General features: G+C 53.2%; 1 protein-coding gene across 3 annotated transcripts in view; it reads right to left on the bottom strand.

The window, feature by feature from the left end:
- Positions 1 to 23,532, bottom strand: part of COL26A1 (collagen type XXVI alpha 1 chain) — a 164,421-nt gene that overhangs the window by 105,553 nt on the left and 35,336 nt on the right. For all 3 annotated transcript variants that reach the window (XM_019421592.2, XM_019421591.2, XM_019421590.2), the window contains exon 2: positions 8,906 to 9,028. In XM_019421592.2, coding sequence (XP_019277137.1) covers positions 8,906 to 9,028 — 123 coding nt within the window. The remainder of the gene's footprint in view (positions 1 to 8,905; positions 9,029 to 23,532) is intronic.

The raw sequence follows: 23,532 nt of genomic DNA on the forward strand, positions 1-23,532 counted from the left end.
GCAAAAGCAGTCCAAGAAAGGAAGGCGGCCATCTCAGCAATGGTACTGGAACAATCAGATACCCACGGACAAAAAAAAAAAAATTAGCCTTGCCCTAAACATCACCCCTTGTGCAAAAATTAACTCAAAATGGATCGTGGACTTAAATGTCAAACACAAAACTGAAAAACTTTTAGAGGAAGACATAGGAGAAGATCTCCAAGATCGAAGGCAAGGCAAAGAGTTCAGAGACCTGGTACCAGAAGCATGATCCGTAAAAGTAAAAACTCACACACTGGACTTCGTTGAAAGGTACATTTTGCTTTGCAAAAGACGGGTAAGGAGATGGACAGAGAAGCCACAGAGATGGGGGGGAATATTTGCAAACCACATATCTGACAAGGGACTAGTATCTAGAAGATATAAGGAAATCTCAAAACTCAACAGTAAAGCAAACAAACAAAAACAATCCAATGAGATCACTTCATGAAAAGACATTTCGCCGAAGGGGATATACACCTGGCAAATAAGCACATGAAACAATTATTAGCCATTAGAGAAACGCCAACTAAAAACCACAGTGAAAGAGACTACACAGAATGGCTAAAATGGAATAGAGTGATAACACCAAATGCTGTCAGGGAAACAGAGAATCTGGGTCAGTGAGAAATGTAAAATGGTACAGCCACCCTGAAACCAGTTTGGCAGGTTCTTAGAAAAACTAAACACACAACCACCAAAAGACCCAACAATTGCACTCGTGGGCATCTGCCCAGAGAAATGAAAACTTGTGTTCACGAAAATATCTGAAGGGACCGGAAAGCCCGAAGCGCGGCTCGAACCCACGAACCGTGAGATCATGACTTGAGTCGAAGTCAGATGCTTAACCGACTGAACCACCCAGGCGCCCTGAAATGGCAAAGTTTTAAAGGTAGAGAACAGACGGGTGGTTACCAGGGATTTGGGAGGCACTGGGGAGCAGGAGGAGAGTGGGTGTGGCTTCAGAAGGGCAATATGCGGGGTCCTGCGGTGCAGAGAATATTCTGTGTCTTGACTGCATTAATGTCAGTATCTCAATGCGCTGGTTGTGACACATTCTCTCATTCTGCAAGATGTCATCATTGAGAGGAATAGAATGAACGGTACACGGGATCCAAAAAAGAGACGGAACATACGGAATCTCTCTGTATTATTTCTTACAACTTCACGTGAATTGACGTTGCTCTCAAAATAAAAAGCTGATCAGAAAGAAACCTCAATCAGACCATTTCTCATCTCTACTTAAAACTCTCCATGGCTTCCCGATACACTGACTCAAAGCCAAACTTAAGCCCACAGAGATCAGCCTCTGCCTAGACTCTCCTCCTCAGTTGCTCTGCTCCTGGACGCGGACCTCCTCTCTGTTCCTTCGTCTGGGACCTCCCTTTCTCAGGGCCTTTGCACTGACCACCCTTCCCGATCATCACATGGAAGCTGTTTCTCCTCACTCTTTGCCCAGCATCAACATCATCCCCCCAGGGTGTCTCCCCTACCTGCTCTGAAGTAGCCCCAGTCCGTGCCCGGCCACATCACCCTATCTGAAGGTGACGCACTCATTACGAGGCAATATTTTTTCTCGTTTTCATATTTAGCTGAATATATAGTCATGGGGAAAACGACTGGGTCTTACTCTCCATCACGTTCCCCTCTGGCACACAGTAGGGCCCTCCGTGAATATTTGCAGGAAGGGCTGAGCGGGGAAAAAAAAAAAAATGCAAGCAAAGAGGTCTGCGTGGGGCTCCTGGGGGAGAGGGTAGGGGCCGGGGAGGCACTGGGGGCACATGCCAGTCCCCAAGTGCGTTCTGAACACTACCACACCCTCCCTTCCCCCACCTGCATACTTTTGTCATAAAAATGTCATCAGGATGTAATGACATAACGTGCTGACTTCCAAGCCTTCTGCCAAGAGAGGCCCCACCAAGGATTACAGCCATGCCGATCCCTAAATCCAACTACGCAGAAATGCAGAAACCCCTTCTCCCCGCCACGGCCCCGCACAGACCCGGCACGGAGCAGCCGCGGGCAGCAGGGGGGGCGCCAGTGCAGGTGCCCCCCGCCCTCGGGCAGGAAACGTGCTCCTGCGCTCTCTTACCAGCCACTCATCATTCACCTGACATCTGTACCTCCTTTCAGAGTCCTACCAAGGTCCTGGGGTTTGTAACGGCCAACACTGGCCTAGACACGCCTCAGCACTGAATCCCCAAAGCCCTCCCACGAGGCAGGTCCTATCGTCATTTTTACAAACGAACCAAGTGAAACCCCAGCCCCCACCCCGCTCCAGCCAGGCCAGCCCCTCCTGTAAACAGCCACCCTCGCCAGCCCCGTGGGCTTCGGGGTGTGCCCACCACGCACAGTCCCCCAGATTCGGGGAAGAGGCCAGAGCCGAGCCGGAAGCCCTCGGGGCTATTTACCCAGGTGGCCAGAGAATGGTCCAGAAGAGGGGCTTAGGCTCCCCCTGGCCCCACGGACTGCTTGCCCGCAAGGAGGAACATGGCTGGAACAGCTGGAGGAGGGGCCAGGACACGGGTTCTTCTTGCCTGGGTGGGAAGTCCATTTGCCCCAGGAGCCCTGCTCTGCGGCCCAGGGGGTGGGGGCAGGCAGGGTCCCGGTCATGCCTGGTGCCGCCGCACCGCCCACAGCTCCAGAGGTGGCAGAGGCAAGAAATACGGAAACCTAGAAACTTCTACGTGAACGCTGAGGTTGAAACGTGTCAAGGCACACTGGGCAGCCGGGACTATAAGCAACACGACACGACACAAGGCAGCTATGGGGGGGCTCGGCCGCGGTTTGCCATCCTAACCTCAGGGGGGGAAGAACGCAGCTTCAGAGCGTGACGAGGTTGGCCGTCCACTAAGGGCTGCTCCCGGGGCGATACGCCTGGGATCTGTTTCAGAGCTCAGCCATGGCCCAGCCCCGGCTTGCATGCCCACGGCACTTCTCACAAGCCCGCCTCACATCATCTTCCGACAGCCCCCTGGGGAAGCCTTCTACCGCCCCTACTTTACAGTCAGGGACGCCCAGGCTCAGAGGACAAATCCTGACCGGTGAGACCTCAGGGGAACCTCCTGGGGGCCCTGGAAAAGACAGTGCCCTCTGATAGGAGGCAACCGTGCACCACGTCCTTTATTTGGGAGACTGTTGTTGATGCCCGGAGCTGCTGCCGCCCTTCTGTGACCGTGCAGAGCGACATGGCAGACACACAGGAGCTGGCAGAGAGTGAAGTCCACAGGGCCCAAGATCTCGAAAATACTATTGGCTTAATAACTGCACTGGGACAGAGCTACGCAATCCTGGGCTGTTTCACACCTGGATAAATCCCCTCACAGAAAACCCCAGCTCAGGGAAGCCCAGGGTTGGGGGTCCCCACCCCGTCTCTGGCTCCACTCTCAGGGCACCTTGCTCCTGCACAGCAGTGATGACAGATGTGACCGTGTGCCTGTTTCTGTTGTGGTTTGACTAATGCCCCCCACCACCACCACCGCTACTCGGTCATGGGCTCCCCAAGTCAGGGCCTGATCTGGGTTCTCACATCACGCTCTCCTGAGGCCTCCCCAAGGCCTGTACCCAGGAGGAGGTCAACAAGTACTTATTCGGTGGAGGAAAGGGGCTGGGTCATAAAATCTCAGGAGCATCCTTCTGGGGCCTATAAACCCAATTCGATCCTTGTGACTGTTCTTTTTTTTTTTTAATTTGTTGTTGTTTACTTATTTTGGGGAGAGAGAGAAACAGAGCAAATGAGTGGGGGAGGAGCAGAGAGACAGGGGGAGACACAGAATCCAAACCAGGCTCCAGGCTCCGTCCGAGCTCCCAACACAGGGCTCGAACCCACAAACTGCAAGATCACGACCCGAGCCCAAGTCAGATGCTTAACTGAGCCACCCAGGTGTCCCTTTGTGACTATCCTTTGGACCTTGGGCAAGTCACTCTGCTCTCTGAGCTTCAATCTCCCAATGGCGAGTTTGGGGATCAGTTTATAAGACAAGGACTTGCCTTCGCAACAAACCATCTTATTCACAGTTCTCACCATCACACACACCCTGTGCAGGAATTCAAAGTGTTCTGACACCTTTGATCTTGAGCACAGAACAGACGCTGTGTTGTTGCACACGGTGACGAGCGCTAAGATAAAGTGGGATAAGGGGCTGGAAAGTGACAGGTGCCAGGGAGGAAAGCCACTGAATCAGGTCAGGAGACTCAGCTGTTCCAGGGCTGAAACCGGGCTGGGCGGAAAAATGAGCAGATGTGAGGGCCCTGAGGAAGGACGGGGTGGACATGGGGACAGAGCCCAAGGAACAGGGCAGCCCATGGTGGGCTCTGGGGTCAGGAGGGGAACAGGGTCCATGTCACGTGAGACGCCGATCAGCTGTGGAGAGGGGTACAGACTTTACCATAACAGAGACGGAAGCTTCTGGAAGGTTTGGGGCAGGGCAGTACCGTGATCTGACAGAGGCACTGGAGAGACCAGCGAGCAGCTACTATAAATACAATGCCTCTTATACGTGAAGCCAGCAAACCCGGGACCGGGATGGGAGCGCGCACGGTGCCCCGGGTGGCCAGGGAGCTGGTGACGGCGCCACACCCGGCCGTCCTTCCTCTCCCTGCCCAGCCGGCAGCCCGAGGCCAAAGACTGAGGGGATGCACCCCAATCCTAACTCAGATAGGAGTTACTGGAGAGAGAGGAACGTACGTCAACACCTCATTCCTGAGCAAGTAATAGTAATTTCAGTGGCAGTGATAATTGAGAGCAGAAATACAGAATTCCTCTAAAGAAAGAGAATTAAGTCTTACTCAACAAAGGGAAGGTGCAGGACAAATGTGTGAAATGTGTGTCTGATGTGACTGAACATTCTGTTCTCAGCTCCTAACGCCAAGGAGAGGGAGAGAACTCCCCGAAGGCCTGTTAAACACCCACACTGAGGACCAGACCCTGATGCTTCTGAAAAGTGTCCAGATAATTGCTGAAGTCCTAAAGCAAAGGGCAGGTGTGAAAATTAGTGATCATTTGGGAAATTTGTCCGGTTGAGGTCAGAGATTCAGTAGTTAGCTTATGTGGCTTTTCTTAAAGATGCCTTATTGTATTTTATAAAGTATAAAACCCTCAACTTATCATTTTGACATGAAGAAAGCCGTCCTTCCAAGGGTTTTTAGTTAAGGAATCCTGATGGCTCACTTTTTTAATTCTTTTTAATGTTTATTTATTTTTAAGAGACAGAGACAGAGCACAAGCAGGGGAGGGGCAGAGAGACAGGGAGACACGGAATCTGAAACAGGCTCCAGGCTCTGAGCTGTCGGCACAGAGCCTGATGTGGGGCTCGAACCCATGAACCATGAGATCATGACCTGGGCCCAAGTTGGACGCTTAACCGACTGAACCACCCAAGTGTCCCAAATTCCATCTCTTGGAGAGAGCTGTTCCCAAGCTTGGCTCCCCTCTACAAAAAGCAAAATGCAGGCGTTCGAACTGAGGCGGGTGTAGCCTTGCTTCTCAGGGGCCGGCCTCCCTATTGGAAGAGCGGGGCACCCATTCTTCACACTGAGCTGAGAGCCGAAGTCCACCCTGTTGGGGTCACTTACAGACCAGACTCCAAAGACCCTTCTCTCAGAAGATGCTCCTAAGATCCAGAGGTGGTGACCTGGTCATCTGAGGCTTCCCGCTGATGAGAAAGGCAGGGAAGACCCAGGAATTCAGCTCCTGGGGGTCTAGGGGAGTTAAGGAAAGGGCGGGGGGGGCCTCTGTGCCTTCTGCTGAAAAGGTGGGGGGGGTCAGCATCTTTTTCTTCATTTATGGATCCACTGGCCATCCCTCCAGCACAGCAGTTAAAAGCAGACCTTTCTCTTAAAATTTAAAATGGACATATCTGGGTGCCTGGGCGGCTCAGTTGGTTGAGCGTCCGACTCTTGATTTCGACTCAGACCATGATCCCAGGATCATGGGATCGAGCCCCACGTCCAGCTCCACGCTGAGTGTGGAGCCTGCTTAAGATTCTCCCCCTCCCTCCTCCCTTCTGCCCCCCCCCAAAATAAAAAATAAAAATAAAATAAAATGGATGTCTCCACTTAGTTAGCCATTCCCTTTATAGAAGGAATAATTGCAAACATACTCGTGTATAATGTGGACCCCAAGCTAAGAACCTCCACTGTTAAAACATTATGAAAAAATCTTTAAATTATGAAAATAGGGGCGCCTGGGTGGCTCAGTCGGTTTAGGGTCCAACTTCAGCTCAGGTCATCATCTCATGGTTCGTGGGTTCAAGCCCAGCGTTGGGTCCTATGCTGACAGCTCAGAGCCTGGAGCCTGCTTCAGATTCTGTGTCTCCTCTCTCTCTGCCCTTCCCCTGCTCACACTCTGTCTCTCTCTCTCTCTCTCTCTCTCTCTCTCAAAAATAAAATAAATACTTTAAAAAATTAAAAATAAATAAATAAAATAAGCATGTTTTTTAAAAACGTGTAAAAGTGAGGTCGCCTGAGTGGCTCAGTCGGTTAAGCGTCCGACTTCAGCTCAGGTCATGATCTCATGGTTTGTGAGCTCAAGTCCCGTGTCGGGCTCTGTGCTGACAGCTCAGAGCCTGGAACCTGCTTCGGATTCTGTGTCTCCCCCTCTCTCTGCCCCTCCCTTGCTCATACTCTGTCTCTCTCTCTCTCTCTCTCTCTCTCTCTCAAAAATAAATAAACATTAAAAAAAATTAAAAAAAAAAAACGTGTAAAAGTGTCCGACTCTCGATTTTGGCTCAGGTCATAATCTCACAGTTTCGTGAACTCGAGCCCTGAGTTGGGCTCTGTGCTGACAGTGAGGAACCTGCTTGGGATTCTCTCTCTCTCTCTCTCTCTCTCTCTGTGCCCTTCCCCCACTCATGCTCTTTTTCTCTCAAAATAAATAAATAAACTTAAAAAAAATTTTTTAAACACGTAGAAGTGTTAAATACATATCATGATGCTGACTGAAGTACAGTCTGAAGTAGTTAAAACGAGGAAACCAATTTAAATATCCATTAGTTGAGGACAAGGGGCATCAATGATGATGCTTCACTGCAACGAAGGGGCTTTTAACAGCCGTTAAAAAGGAGGTGGCTGTATGGGAAGTGATTGCAAAATATTGTTCTGGGGGGAAGCAAGTTGCAGGACAAAAGAACACCATCTGGTCTTTGTTTAAGAAAACGCATATAAGTGTGTAAGAGGAGCAGAGTCCATTATAGAGGAGGCACAGAGGAGACGTACCGTTAATACTAATAATGGGATCATGTAGGTGTAATTCGAGAGGAACAATGCTCAATTTCTGTAATATTTGGGATTTTTTTTTTTTTTGGACAGTGAGTATATATCACATTCTTCCTAATAACAATGACAGCAATAACAATGAAAGGTAGAATGAAAAATCTAGAAAAGAAACAAGCCACCCTCTCCCCGGCGGGCTCTGCAGCCTATGTGGCCCAGGACCAGAATCGCTGCCACATTCGTGGATCCCAGCAGAGCAGCTGCAAAGCTGATTCTGGGCATTGGCTGCACGCTAAGCCCTGTAGGGGGCACCACTGTGCAGCTCATCCATCCTTGGTGATGAAAACACACCCAATTTATGATGACCCTGGGATGGTTAATCTGTGTCACTCTGGCTAGACCAGAATACCCAGATATTTGGTCAGACACGAAAGGGGGTTGCTGTAAAAGTTGTTTTTTTTTTTTAAGTTTATTTATTTTCTTTAAAAAAAAATTTTTTTTTTAACGTTTCTTTATTTTTGAGACAGAGAGAGACAGAGCATGAATGGGAGAGGGTCAGAGAAAGAGGGAGACACAGAATCCGAAACAGGCTCCAGGCTCTGAGCAGTCAGCACAGAGCCTGCTGCAGGGCTCGAACCCACAGACCGCGAGATCACGACCTGAGCCGAAGTCGGACGCTTAACCGACTGAGCCACCCAGGTGCCCCAAAAGTGTTTTTTTTTAATTGAAGTGTAGTTGACATATAGCTAGTTTCAGGTGCACAACATCGTGGCTGGACAATTATATACATCACAAAATGCTATGATAAGTGTCTTCACCTTCTGTCCCCATACCAAGTTATTCCCATATTACTGACTATATTGCCGATGCTGCGCTTTTCAGCCCGTGACTCTTAATCTCATGCACTTATTTTCCCCATACCACTCTGGCAACCACTAGCTTGTCCTCTGTATGTATGAGTCTGTTTCTGGTTTTTTGTTCGTTTGGGCAGGGATTTGGAATTTGAGAAGGGTGGTCCCAGGCAGAGAGGGGCAAAGGGTCTTCGAGGCAGAAACCCACGGCCGGACAGGTGAGGAGTGGAGAGTAAAGGAAGCTGGAGCCAGAAAAGGGACTGGAGGGGGAGAGGACTAGGAGGCAGATGAGGTGGGGTCTCAGAGACCTCGAATGTGGCCCCAGGAATTCAGATCTCTTCCTACGAATCTGAGAGCTGCCTGAGGGCTGTGGGTGGGGGCTGTAAGAGAGGTGGGACTGTGAGGGCGGAGCTGTGAGGGGTGGGGCCGTGAGGGGAGGGGCCGTAAGGGGCGGGGCCGTGAGGGGCGGGGCCGTGAGGGGCACAGCTGAGAAGAGTGGGGGCAGTCAGGGGCGGGGCTGAGAGGGGTCTCACGGGTCCTTCTCCATCCCCCTGTCCCCTCCGCCCACTTGCTGTCTATGGTGCTCTTCTGCTCATCAAATGCCCCCTGGATTTTGAAGGTCTTTCAGGGTAGGAAGCGTGTCTCTTCCATCTGGCCCGCACATACCCGCCCCCCATGGTCTGTCCACAAAAGGTGCTGCGTAAATGCATGCTCAGTTCTTGTTTCCAAGCGTCAACCCCCTTCCCCAGCAGCTTGTGCTGGGGTCAGATTCATCCAAAGGAGCAGAAAGGAAGAGCAGAGGTGGCCAGCCCCACAGCCTTTACCTCACAAGGTTGGCACAGGGCCCCGGCCACCGGCAGCTCTGGTACACGCGCTGGACCACGGTCTCGGAGCCATTCTGCACCTGGCAGGACACCGTCCGCGTCACCGTGTGATGGCACCAGTGCCTGTGGGGAAAGCAACAGTTGTGACGTTATTACTGAGGGGCTGACTGCGGGTCAAAAGGCCGTGATGGCCGAGGAGGGGCCCCTCCACGAGGCTGGGGGATAAGGGGCCCACTGAGACCCTGGGACCAGGTCCAAGGGGAAGGGAGAGTAGCCATACCCTTTGGCCACAAAGTCCTGGCATCATACCTGTCATCAAGTGCTCAGAATCAACCCCTGCCCACATAGAAATCCCACTCTGGTGAGGAAGAATAAGAAGGAATGATTAAGAGGCGCCTGGGTGGCTCAGTCGTTAAGAATCCGACTTGGGCTCAGGTCATGATCTCACGGTTCTTGGGTTTGAGCCCCACATCAGGCTCTGTGCTGACAGCTCAGAGCCTGGAGCCTGCTTCAGATTCTGTGTCTCCCTCTCTCACTACCCCTCCCCTGCTCACGTTCTGTCTCTCTCTCTCTCTCTCTCAAATAAACATTAAAAACTTTAAGAAAAGGAAATGATTAAAACCCACAGGAACACGGGGCCATAAGTGCAATGAAAGGACGCGCACAGGGAGCTATGGGAACACAGTAGGGCACCCGACCCCAGTCCTAAGAAAGGCCAACCACCTGAGTACCGAAAGGTAAGAGTCAGCCCAGAGCAAGTACAATTACAGGTGGACCAAAAGTTGGAGGAAGGGGAGGAGCCAGGAGAAAGGCACGGTGCCTGCCAGGCTAGATGTGGGTCTTGTCATGAAGTCAGCTGGGAGCCACTGAAGGACTCGCCAGAGGAATGCCCCACGGGTCTGAGTTTAGAGCACTTCCTCCGGTGCACTGTGTAAGAGGTACAGAGGCCTGAGCTGGGGCGTGGCAGTGGGGAGGAAGGGACACACGCAAACAATATGGAGATCGGATCCAGATGGCAGAAAAGCACATACTCCCGTCTCCTCCTTCCATCCCCAGATCCTAGAAACTGGAAATCTAAAAACAAGCCCCTGTTGGGACATCAGCAAGATGGTGGATAGGAGATCCCCCACTCACACACGCACAACCCGCCACCCTCCCCCCCCCCCCCCCCCACTCAGTAACAATAATTTGGCAGCCAGCCATGGACAAAAATGCCTTTGCGGGAGCTTTGGGATTTTTGTAGAACGTATCTCTTCTAAGGGGTTAATATCCAAAACATACAAGGAACTCAAAAAACTCAATAGCAAAAAAACAAATAATCTGAGTGTAATGGCCAGAAGGACCTGAAGAGAAATTTTTCCAAAGACATACCGACGGCCACCAAGTATATAAGAAGGTGCTCGACATCACTCAACGTCAAGAAGACGCAAATCAAAACGAGATGTCACCTCACACTCGTTAGGATGGCTATTATCGAAGGGAAGTAAGGTAACAAGTGCTGGTGAAGGTTCGGAGAAAAGGCAACCCTGGTGTGCCGTTGATGGTGATGTACATTGGTGCAGCCACTTTGCTAGGTTCTTGAAAGAAATTAAAAATGGAACTACCACAGGATCCAGGAATTGCACTTCTGGGTACATATCCAAAGGAAACAATATCAGTATCTGGAAGAGATCTCTGCTCTCCATGATCACTGCAGCATTATTCACAACAGCCAAGATGGAAACAACCGAAGTGTCCATCCATGAATGAATGGACAAAGAAAATTTAGAACACACACACACACACACACACACACACCACACACACACACATGACAGAATGTTATTCAGCCATAAAAAAAAGAAGGAAATCCGGGGTCCCTGGGTGGCTCAGTCGGTGAAGCATCCGACTCTTGGTTTCCGCTCAGGTCATGATCTCACAGTTCGTGGGTTCGAGCCCCCCATTGGGCTCTGTGCTGACAGTGCAGAGCCTACCCGTGATTCTCTCTTCCCCTCTCTCTCTACCCCTCCCCTGCTTGCTCTCTCTTTCTCTCAAAATAAATAAATAAGCTTTAAAAAAAAAGATTGGAAAAAAAGGAAGGAAATCCTACCATTTGTGATAACGTGGATGAACCTGGAGGATGTTATGCTAAGAAGCCAGACACAGAAAGACAAATGCTGTGTGATCTCATTTGCATGTGGAATCCAAAACCACATGCACCAGAGACTAGAAAAACCAGAGTAGTACAGGGGTTGCCAGGAGTTGGGGGGGGGGGGGGAGGAGAGGGGAGATGGGGAGATGTTATCAAAGAACACAAACTGGCAGTTATAAGATGAGTAAGTTCCGGGACCTAATATACAGATTAAATCTGCACATGGTGATTATAGTTAATTATACTGAATAGGGTACTTGAAATTTGCTAGGAGAGTAGATCTTAAGCGTTCGCACCACAAACCAAAACAAACGATGGTAACTATGTGAGGTGATGGATGTTAATCATCTGTAGTAATCATTTTACAATGTATATGTATATTAAGTCATCATGTTGTATACCTTTGGGGGGGTTAAAGCATGGGGGGGAAAATACATGCTTTTTTAAATTTGTCAATCATAACTCAATAAAGCAGAAAATATAAATAAATAAAAATAAAACTCAGCCAGAAATTTTGAGGAACTAAAAGTCAGTAGAACAAAGTTGAAGGAGGAACCAGAAACACACAGGGAAAGGGACTCAGGAGCAGCAGATGTGGCTAGTCCGATAGAGGAGGGACCCAGAGGTGACTATCAGAGGACCACAGTACAAGGAGTCAGATGGGTAGGACCTGATCCCTACCCCCTGCTGATGTCGAGAATCAGGCATTGGGTTCACCTGCCAGGACACAGGTGTGGTTGGAAGTGGGTCCCTCAAAAGCTGACGACCCCCCAGAGAAACCGCGACCCTCTTGAGTTTATACAACTGCATTCTTGCACATTCCTTCTCTACCCTGCACCTACTACCAGCCCTCCAAGAGGCAACAAAGCAATAAACAGTAAAAGAGACAAACCAGTGGGAACCCCCAAATACCAAGATTCTCAAATTATTCCAGAAAAAAGGCCAGCACCGTGAAAGAAAGGGATCAGCTCAACAGACAATAAATCGCACTTCAGGAAAAGACAACTCATAAAGCAAACAGATGAAGACAATTTTTTAAAACATAATTAATGTCCTCAAAGAGATAAGAGGATTGTGCACTTGTAAAAAATATTACAAAATGGGAAAAAAATGAGATCGCTTGGAAATGAAATATACGATGGTAAAAACCAAAAGCGCAACAGATGGGCTGAAAAACCAGCATGGAAACAGCCAGAGAGAGAGCAGATGAGCCGGAAATCCAAGCCATGAACTTTCCAAGGATATACTGCAGGGGGAAAAGGAGATGGAAAATGCGGGAGAAAAGGGGAAAGACCCAGAATACAGACTATGTGCCAACCTATGTCGATTAGTAGCTCTGGAATGGGAGACTGGAGAGAGCAAAGGGAATACACACATGAAGAAAGAGAAAAGAGAGTTCAACAAAGACATGAGTTCTTGACAGAAAGAGCCCACTGGGTGCTAAGCAAGATGAACACAGACAGACATATCGTGATGAAACATCAGAAATCTCAGGATGCAGACAAAATACCAAACGCTAGAGAAAGGAAAGTAACACAAATTATCTACAATAAGCTGAAATTAGATCTTAGCACCAGCACCAGATTCATGAAGAAACAAAGTGGTTTTGGGGTACCTGGGTACCCCAAAACCAAGAAAAGAATTCCACAGATTTAAAATCATACATAAATATTATGTGTGACCTCGCATCGAAAAAAGTCAAAATCTTGACAATTTTCTAGGAAAATTGCAATATTTGCACAGTCAAAAAGACCACAGAAATAATCAAAAGTCCATCCCTCTCCCCAAAAGCACCTGGAGACCTAGTTCAAAACATGGTTCCGCCATCAACTTGCTTTGTGACTTGAGCCAAGTGACATCCCCTCTCTGAACCTCAGTTAAAAAAAAATTCTACTTTTCAAGGTTATGGTGAGGGCCACACGAGCAGACTGAGGTTAGTGATGGGAAGATCATGTGGTCCTACCTAACCCAGAGTCTCGATGACTGGCTGGCTCCTGAAACCCCAAGTGTTCATGAGAGCCCAGGGATTGACCTTCCTAATTTGCAGATGGGAGAAGTAGTGGCCAGTTAAACCTCACAGCCCACAGCTCAAACCTGATGCTGAGCTGGGAAGGGAACCCAGCCTTCCAGCCCCAGGGACCAGCAGGGTCCCACCTCCCCCGCACGAATCTCCACTCCTCCTTCTGCCAGCTCGCTCTGGAAATCGTGCGAGATGTCAGCGGTCTGGGCTCTTCCTCCAGCTCTACCAAGGAGCATCAGTGCCACCCAGGCACCCAGCATGATTCTCTTCGGGATGAACCAACCCAAGGACAGTGCTCCGTCCCGAGATCCGTCCCCGGCGCCTGGAACAGACAGGCCGTCCAGCCATCACTGAATCACACCGGGTCGGGGTTTTCTATAGGGAAATGAGCTGTGAATTGCAAAACATTTTCAAATGCCTCGATTCATCATCTCCAGACATTTGATCTTTTAATGGGCTGTAAATGGCTTCCCAAAATCAAAACGTGGCCAAAAACAACGAAGGAGGCAGGCAGAGGCAAGGAGAGAGGGATCCAGGCCTTTTCGGATGGAATTCAAAACCCCGTTCATCTCCAGGCGCTACGATCGCAGGAAATCATGGTGTCGGGCACTCTGCTCCCATGTGGGGTCCGTCTTAGGATCCCCATGTCCTGAACATTAAGTCTACGTCTGGGTGGCACCCTCTGAGCACAGGGTGCACGGTGGTGGGTGAATAGAGCTGTATGTACTACAGAATTAACTCCACCCAGAGACCGGCTTGGCAGGAGACATATATGTCCCTTTTACGACTCTCCTGGAAGGACTGGCCTGAGAGCACAGAATTGGGGAGCGGTGGGGCTGGTCCTTGAACTGCCTGGGCAGCGAGGGTGCCCTTAGCAGCCCTCACCAGGACAGGAGGGACTGGCATTATCTTTGGGCAGCAAATGTCTCTTCGACGTCTCATCTCTCCCTCTCCAGCTGGGTTCTCATGCAGGGTCCAGGAGGGGAAACTCATTCTCAGCCCTGGGGACAGAAGGGCTCCCCTCCAGGTTCCTCTTCCTTATGAGACAAGCTCAGTCCCCGATAGGGTGGAACAAGTGACTTGGCCCTGCTCCAGGAGACCCCGAGGCCGCTCCTACGGCAGTTTTCACCGAGCTAAGTGTTTGGCTCCATGGCTTGGCCAAGCTCCAAAACTCTTAATTTAGGGCCCTTTGGGACAGCAAGTGCTAAGTGGCTTCAGGAAATCCGGGCACAATGGAACGGAGGGCCTTCAGGACGCCCCCAGCCATGCCCACCTCTGAATACAACTAACCAACTGGTGTCCGATGCTGCCTGCCACCCAGGGAGGTGGCAACACAGCAGCCCCTCCTCCCCACAGCCCTGGTCCCACCCCAAGCACTGAACCCCGAGCCCCCCAGTTCTCCCATCTGAGCTTTGCTTTGGGACTTGATCTCACTCACACTTTCCCTCCATCCGTAGGACCCCAAGCTCTGAGCCTGAACCAAGCCCCAGGGCTTTGACCATGTCCTCCCCTCCCGGGAGGATCACCCAGTCTGCCCCCTTTCCCTCGTCCCGTGCTCTGCTCCGCCCTCACGTTGAGTCACCTCAGTGATTCCCCTTGAACCCTGACATAGGCCCTACTTGTCTAGACAGTGGTCACGCACCACCATAGCCCGTGGGACACTTCAATGGTCCAGCACTGAGCACATCGCCATCCAGACCCAACTTAGTGCATCTTGGAAACGAACACCACCAAACTCCTGGCCCCTCTACCCAGAAGCCCCAGCAGCCAGTGGCCCCAGACTCCACCCTCTCCGTCCCCCACTTCCCATGGCTAACTAGCCCGCACGCCGGGCAAGCCCACCTCCTACACCCCTCTCCTGCTCCGTCTGGATCTTGCACCTGGACAGCCTGGGTACCTGCTGGTCTCCCAGCCTCCAGCCCTGTCCCCTGCAGTCTCCTCTACATGCCACCAGAGGGCACTCCCTAAACCACAAATCTGTCCTGTCTCCGTAGTCACCTCCCCTCTCCAAACCCTCCCTCAGCTCCCCATCCCCCAAAGCTCCCACCCATCTTCCTGGTCCCACCTCCCAGCACGCTCCATGTTGCCACCCACACTGGCACACTGTCCCCCCTGGCACGCCATCTCCTCTTCTTCTGTTTGGCCAACTGCCACCCGACCAGTCTTTATTCAGGCTCTGCCCCCTCCTGGACGCCCTGGCCAGGAAAGAACTCTCTCTTCACGCTCCGCACGGTCCCGGGCACGCCTCTGTCTCAGCCCTAATCGTATTAGAAAACTATAGGCTCCCAAGGACAGTGGGCTCAGGGCAGGCCTCATAAAGGTGTGCCGATCTGACCCCAGGCCCTATGTCCCAGCAGGACCTTCTCTCATCCACATTCACTCACTTACCAAAAACTGCTTCTCAGGCTCTACTCCATGGCAGGCCCTGAGCCCCGCAAGGTCTGCCCCCATGCCTGCGACCGCCCATCTCAAGGTTAAGGGTATTGAGTTCCAGGCCCCCCTCCACTTGGCCCTGATCATTCGAATCACCTGGCCATACCGTGCCCAACCTCCAGAGGCCAGTTCCAGGGGCTCTGCCTGCCAGTTGGGTACAAGGAGCTCTATGAGAGTGGAGGTTGGCAGCCTGAAGGCAACGGCCCGATGGACGGGCAATCTGGATGACTCTGGCCACGCCCTTGAAGCAGAGCCCATGGGGCCCTGGCCGGTCCCCAGAGAGATACAGGCAGAGGAGCCAGGTCCTCACCCCCTTCCAGGAGAGAAAGAGTAACTCTGGCACAGACAGCCCATCAGGCTCCTGACCACGCAGAGACCCTCTCCTGCGGCCAGAGTCCAGCCTGGGACCCCAAGACCTGTTTTGCAGTTGGCAAAGCAGTTCCAGGTACTGTTATGGGCTGAGCTGTGTCTCCTCCCCGCAAATTCATATGTCGAAACCCTAACCCCCAGTAACTCAAGATGGGACTGCGTTTGAAGATATATGAAGATAGAGTCTTTTTTTTTTTTTTAAGTTTATTTATTTGAGAAAAACTTGTGCGCAGGAGAGGCAGAAAGAAAGGGGGAGAGAGAGAATCCCAAGCAGGCTCCACACTGTCAGTGATCCTGATGCAGGGCTCGAACTCCTGAACCGTGAGATCATGACCCGGGCCGAACTCAAGGGTCAGATGCTTGACCGACGGAGCCACTCAGGTGTCCCAAGATAGAGTCTTTAAAGAGGGACTTAAATGAAGTCATTAGGGTCATTTGGGTGGGTTCCAACCCAGTATGAGTGTTGTCCTTTTAAAAAGAGGAAATGTGCCAATATGAATGCAAACACGAACAGAGGGAAGACGGCGCAAAGATCCGGGGAGACGGCAGTCATCCGCAAGCCAAGCAGACGGGCCTCCGGGGAAACCACCCTTGTCAACACCTCCGTCTTGGACTTCCGGCGTCCAGCCCCACGAGGAAATTCATGTCTGTTGCTCAAGCTGCCCGCGTGGGGGCACTGACCTCCCGGTCCTCGGAAACTAACACACAGCCTTTGCATCCAGTGTCAGGTAGGAGCTTTACCAGAGGAGGAGCCTGAGCCTCCAGCGGACACAAGGTCACACGCTGAGTAAGTGGTCAGTTTAGGCCTTGGCGCTCGGTCTTCAATCCCAACTCCGTGCTGCATCCACCTTGCCCTTGAGATCAGCAGATGGCTGGGGAGCGGACTCAGTAGCCCCCGGCAGGGGCTTATTAGCCAAGTCCCTCCGGGAGCCCACACCCAAACCGGGAAGGTGGAGGGGCACGTGTGAGACCACCGGGACAATGCTTGCGGGCAGTTCAGGCCACAGCAGGGCTCGTAGGGTGGGCCTCGAGCCGCCTGGCTCCCTGCCCCCTCCTCACTGCAGCCCCCGACGTGGGTCAGACCTCCCAATCTTTCTCACTCAGCCCTGGGCATACGGACAGCTAGAGACTCCACTTTTACAGATAAGGAAACGGGGCAGGGGGAGTGGGTACGCATCCGAGGCCACCCAACAAGCCAACAGGCAACCAAGATTCAAGCCCAGCCCTTAGCCGCTTGGCTGCCCTGCCAGACCGACTCAAAGAGCACCTGGGTCCTGGCAGACTGCGGTCTCTCCCCTCGGGGCCACGCTGCCTGGAGCAGACTGTGCAAACAGACGGGGCTCGAGGCGGCGGGCTGCTGAAGGAAACTGCAAAAGACCAGGAGCTGGCCGACACAGGGGCCTGGGGCCTGGGAGGGAAGAGGGATCCAAGCTCGATCTCCCCAGCCTGGAGCAAGGAGCCAAATCTAACAAGATGAAACATGACCGGGCGAACGTGGAGTCCGGCACTGAGGCCCCAAAACCCAGCGGACGAGTCCCAGATGGGGCACGGAGGGTCTCGCCAACAGTAAGTTCAGCGTGAGTCAGCGGTGTGTGCTACAGCCTCTGAAAGGCAAGGGCAACCCCAGGCTGTCTTAACGCAGAAGAACGTCGAGAACACCCTGCCCCGCTGTGCACCAGCCCATGTGCGGTGGACCCTGGGCTGAGCCACCAGATCCCCCTCAGCCAAGGGCTATCAGCGGTCGGACCCTCCCAAGCCTGCCTCAGCTGCCCAGAGCTGCCCTCGCCCGAGATCCAGTTCCCCCCGGGACAGCCCCCATCCAGGGCCTGGTTCGTTCATGAGTTGAAAGGCTCAGGGGCACCTGGGTGGCTCAGTCGGTTGAGCGACCGACTTCATGATCTCGAGGTTCATGGGTTCAAGCCCTGCATTGGGCTCTGTGCTGACAGCTCAGAGCCTGGAGCCTGCTTTGGATTCTGTGTCTCCCTCTCTCTCTCTGCCCCTCCTCTGCTCTCTCTCTCTCTCTCTCTCTGCTCCTGGGAGATCCGCCACGATGGTGATAGAGGGCGCCCAGGAGGGGCGGGCAGAGGCAGTACACCCACTCGGTGGGGAGAGGGTAAAGATACATGAGACTCACCCTATTGGAAAAGAGGAGGCGAAAACACAGGGTTTTTTGTTTGTTGGGTTTTTTTGAGAAAGAGAGAGGGTGCAAGTGAGTGAGAGAGAGAGAAGCCCACCAGGGGCAGAGAGAGAGGGAGAGAAAGAGAGAGAAGCGGGGCTCACACGATGTGGGACTCGAATTCACGAACCGTGAGGTCATGACCTGAGCCAAAGTCAGATGCTTAACCGACTGAACCACCCAGGTGCCCCAACACCGAAGGTTTTTTAACCAGAGGGGAACCCAGTCGGTGGGATTCAAGGAGAACCCTCTGATGGCAGTAGAAAGGGACAGAGGCCAGAGGCTGGGCCAATCCGGAGAAATGGACAGAGTCCGTGAAGGTGCTCACAGCTGAAGGCCACGCCTCTCCCCTTGAGACGGTCTGTCCATTTTCGGTGCTCCCTTCGGACAAACTGGGTCCATACCTGCCAACTATAGACCGCGGCCAAGTCTCTCCCAATAAGGTGGGTGTCTCTGTGGCTGATGCTTCTCTCCCTCTCTCAACCACGTGCGCCACTGACCGTGCGCCACGGTCTTGTTTATGCATTTTGAGACAGACAGAGACAGCATGAGTTGGGGAGGGGCACAGAGAGAGAATCCCAAACAGACTCCGTGCTGTCAGTGCAGAGCCTGACTTGGGGCTCGAACCCACGAACCTCAAGACCATGACCTGAGCCGAAGTCAGACGCTTAACTGACTGAGCCACCCAGGCGCCCCGGGGAACTGAGTGCCAGTAGGAACTCAGGAGCGTCTGCATAAGCAGACAGGTCTGCCGGTGTCCCTCGATAGTTTTTATTGGAGCTGTCCGTTTTGAGGCAATACCAGGGGAGAATTTAAGTCATTTTAAGGTCACCAACCTTCGGAAGGAAAGGATACTGACCCGCAAGCCCCACGGACCTAGTCTTTCTGTAAACCAGGAGAGCAATGACATGGAGTCTGGGGTCCAGCACTGAGGCCGGACGGGAGAACGAGGCGTGTGGGTTCAAATTCGGGTCCGCGGGTGACAGGGAGCCAGCGCCCCCCGCCCCCCCAGGGAGCACAGCTGTGCCGCCTCGTCACCGTCTGTATTCATTCTCTAGCACATTCCACGGTGAGGAATTCCTGAGGCCTCCCCGACCTGAGACAAGGCTGGAACGAACCCCACATGGCGCATCAGCCACTTACGGATCGAATTTCCCATTCGCACGCGGGCAGCGGAGGGAGTATACGATTTGGCCAAACAGACGGCGTGGTTTGGAGCATCGCGATAGCGGCCCACGATGACTCCCATCAACAGGACTGCCAGAGGCAACAAGCTGCCAGAGTTTGGTGCTAAATGTCTTCCATGGGATCGGCATTCCCACACACAGTTCGGGAGGCCACCTGCTGAGAAACGCTCTGGCGACACAGATCCCACCACCAGAAATGGAACTCACTAGAACTTTTGTGCAGTCAGGTGCCACACATTTGTTCTGGACCGACCGACTGTCTTCAGCGTCCACCCGGGACCGTGAGGCATTTGGCCCAAGAGTGACCTCTACAGAAGCCAGAGCTTTCTGTGTCCAAAATCAGGACAGGACCCAGCAGTGTGTCCTCCTCGGTGGTCCTTCTCAAATGGACCGTCTCTCAAAACCACCCACTGACTCGGGTCCCGTGGAGACGAGCCCAGGAACATGCCCTTGTAACAGGCTTTCTGGTGACGCTGCATAAGGAAAGTGACCCTATCCACTCGACAGAGGTTGGAAATGAAAACAGGAGGGGGCTCCTGGGTGGCTCAGTCGGTTAAGCGTCCGACTTCAGCTCAGGTCATGATCTCACGGTTCGTGAGTTCAAGCACCATGTCAGGCTCTGTGCTGACAGCTCAGAGCCTGGAGCCTGCTTCAGATTCTGTGTCTCCCTCTCTCTCTGCCCCTCCCCTACTCACGCTCTCTTTCTTTCAAAAATAAATAAACATTAAAAAACAAAAAAACCACTAGGTAAGAGCTATCACCATGCCTGTGTTACAGAAGCCAGGCAGGCTGAATAGCTTCCCCCGAAAGAAAAATACACACCTAGCAACGGACCCGGTTAACGTGCCGATGGGCACTTCTTTCCTCGCAGACCACATTTGGAGCAGCACTGAAGGAACAGCCTCACTCTCTCCCAGTTCCATTTCCTGAGACAGAGACTCTGGTTGGCCAAGCTCCTCTGGCCACGCGTGCTGGGGTCCACCTGCTTTGGTCGGGTACCCACCCTGGTCCAGTCAGGTGTGGGGGACCCACATGGCACAGAACAGGGAGCCTAGGGCCCCCTGCAGCCGGCACTCTGGGGGACACTGTCCTTTACAATAGACAGTGATGGAGACAGGTGCCTTACTGACCTCTCCTATAGGACACATGTGTCCCCAACAATCATCTCCTCCTTCTTTGCTAACAGACCCCGGTTCTCTTCAGACTCTGGGCATCAGTAAATTCAAGAAAGGTGAGTAAAACCATAATCTCACTGGTTGAGCTGTGGACATGTTCATTCATTTCTGGTCAGTGACAAGTAAGAGGAAGTCAGCTGAGGGGCTTCTGGAAAATATCCTCTATGGGGGAGGGAGGACTCAGGAAGAGAAGCTCCTCCCTATTTCTGTATACAGTTGCATGAGGATGTGATGCCTGGAGCTGTGGCAGCCAACTTAGAGCCACAAGGGAAGAGAGCCTAAGGAAAGCAGAGCAAAAAGCAGGGTCCTTGAGCATTTAATGCTGCCGAATTAACCAACCCTTGAGCCACCCATTTCTTAATATGCGAAACCTTAAACGACTTTGTTGTTTAAGCCCACATCAGTAGGGTTTTATGGCTCACATTTTTTTTTTTTATGTTTATTTAGTTTTGAGAGAGAGAGAGAGACAGAGCACGAGTGGGCGAGGGGCAGAGGGAGAGGGAGACACAGAATCCGAAGCAGGCTCCGGGCTCCGAGCCGTCAGCACAGAGCCTGATGCGGGGCTCGAACTCACAAACCTCGAGATCACGACCTGAGCCGAAGTCGGACGCTCAACCGACTCAGCCACCCAGGCGCCCCTCTATGACTCGCATTTTTTAAAAGCATCCCAGACAAAACAACCTGCCGTCAAGGCATAAATATGTGAAGCCAGGAGGCCTAACTTGTGTCCTACTTGCACCATTTCCTGACCTCACGGCTTTGGGCAAGTCTCAACCTCAGAGCCTCAGTTTCCTCATCTGTAAAACGGGAGCCCACTTTCCAAGGGCTGCCAGGACGTCTCAAGAGCAGTAACACCTGTAGGAACGACTACAGACACATGGACGGCGCATCTCCAGGCTACTGTTCAGACGGCCAGCGCCTTGGTTCAGGGTTTTAGGCTTCTCCGGGCGTAAACGTTTTGTTTCCGTAAACTTCAGCGTAGCACGTGCCTCGTGACCCCCGCTGCTGACCGCCAGCCGCGGTGCCGGCCCTGGACGGCGTGGGCCAAGGTGGCTTCGCTCACTGTTCCCATAAAGCTTCACAGAGCCCCTGCCTCACGCGAGGCCCGAGACCAGCTGCGTGATCGCCGTGGGCCCTCGCCAACCCGGGATGGTGAAAAGTGCCCGGGACGCCGGTGGGTCAAGAGAGCCAGCCGCCAGGGCCAGTCCTGCTCTGCCTGGCTGAACGGGCTTTACCATGCCTGAGCCTCAGCTGGCTCATCTATAAAATGGGGGAAACGACACGCAGCCCGAGAGCAAAGAAAATAAATGTGAGTGCGAAGCATTTTGTCACTTGTAAAGGAACATGAGTGGTTTACTCTCGGGGTTTGTGACTGCGGTTAGGCACAGCCAAAGGCCATCGAGGGGACTGCCGGCACGGAGGTGCAGACTCACTGGGACATCCCCCGGCCCCGTCTCTGAGAGTGTCACTGCAGCGCTGTCCGGGGGAGGGACGCGCCCGCGGAAAGGCCACCGCTCCTGAGCTCCCGTGGCTGCTGGTACGCCACAAGGGGCTCCCGCTCTGGGAAGCGGACAGCATTCGTTCAGGAATATCTTCTCCAAAGCATCTCACGGTGCACTTGGAGGGGGAATTAGAAAGCTTTGCACCGCGAGGGGTCCCGCGAAGACGACCTTGTTCCAGCCCCCTCTTTACAGGTGAGCCACCGAGGCCCCGAGAAGCGAAGGACCCAAGGCGGGGGCGGGCAGCAAGCTGGTGGCAGGGTCGGGACGGACGCCAGGACTCCTGCTTTTAATTTTCTCCCACCCTCCCACAATCAGCAGGGAGACTGGTTCCCAGTGTTCACTTGAGGGGGGAAAAGAAAAACTGATAAGAATCTGAAGAATGTGAGCGCTGAGAGGGAACGAGGATGGAATTTGGCATTTGATATCCCGAAGATCACACACAATTACGACCCCGCGAGTCTCTTGCGAGAGCACCTTCTAGGCCTGCGTCCGTTTCCAAAAGGGCGGGGCTCCGAGTCCGAACGCCGGGCCCAGCTGGGTGCCCCCCCCTCCGCAGCCCGCGGCTGGCTTTGAGTCTCCAAGGAACCCCTCAATCCCCCTGCAAAGGGCTTGAAGCAACTCAGATGCCAGCGGGGAATGAACACGGCATTCCGAATTAAATCCTGCTGTTTATGGAGTTTGCCTCTTCTTCGGGCTTCTCAAGCCTGCCTTTCCTCCCGACCTCTTGGAGGCGTCTTGCTACAAGCACACGTGGCTGGCGGCTCAGGGAACCACCCCCAGCAGGTACCAGGGAAACTAACACGGGCTAGACACCACAGGACCCTACACTCTCCATCTGAGATGAGCCAGTGGGTTGCAGGGGCCTTCTCCACAAGAGCTTCCGGAGCCCTGGGTTCACCGTGTGACCGCGGACTGGCCCCATCCCTCTCTGGGCCTCCACCCGCTCCTGGAGCTGGGGCCGGCAGGGGGCGCGGAGTGAAGCCGGGGGGGGGGGGGGGGGGGGGGGGGCTGGTAGAGGCCATCACGCTCACCTTGGCAGAAGGCCCAGAGAGAGTGACGCTGCCTCTCGCCTAGGAGTCAAACAGTTGGAAAACCAGACTGGCCGAGCGAGTGGCTTCCTGATGTCCACCAGCCAGCTAGGGCCAGGTTTCTACTCCTCGGGGGGCTGGAGGCTCTCCAGGAGGGGAGCTCTGCAGACACCTGCAAAATCGTCCCCAAGCCAGGGGCCTACCGAGAATTTCCGGCGAAACAAAGCCACCTGGGTGGGGCGCGTCGTGGACAGGTGCGGGCTGCAGTCTACCAGCCCGGTCTACCTTGCCTGCCTCCAGAGGGCGGGTACCCCGAGCTCTTGTCACCCCCGCCCCTGGCCGAGTGTAGCATGGGGCGCCCATCAGCGACCATGTGTTGACCGCACGTGAAAATGAGGAAAGAAGGGGCAGCGGTGGTGCGGACTGAGGTCCCACTCCTGCCACTCTCCGTCACTGAGCCTTGTCTGGCCCTCCGGTGGCCGCTCTCTGGCCCACTGCCTCCCCCTCCCCAGGCTGAGCTGTGCCTGGGCCCTCGGCCCACAGCAGTGTCTTTTAGGAAAGCCCCCTCCTCCCCACCTGACCCCTCCTCTCCCAAACCTTCGCTGT

Source organism: Panthera pardus, unplaced genomic scaffold, assembly GCF_024362965.1.
Source record: "Panthera pardus isolate Hobbes unplaced genomic scaffold, ASM2436296v1 HiC_scaffold_4, whole genome shotgun sequence".
NCBI classification, from domain to species: Eukaryota; Metazoa; Chordata; class Mammalia; order Carnivora; family Felidae; genus Panthera; species Panthera pardus.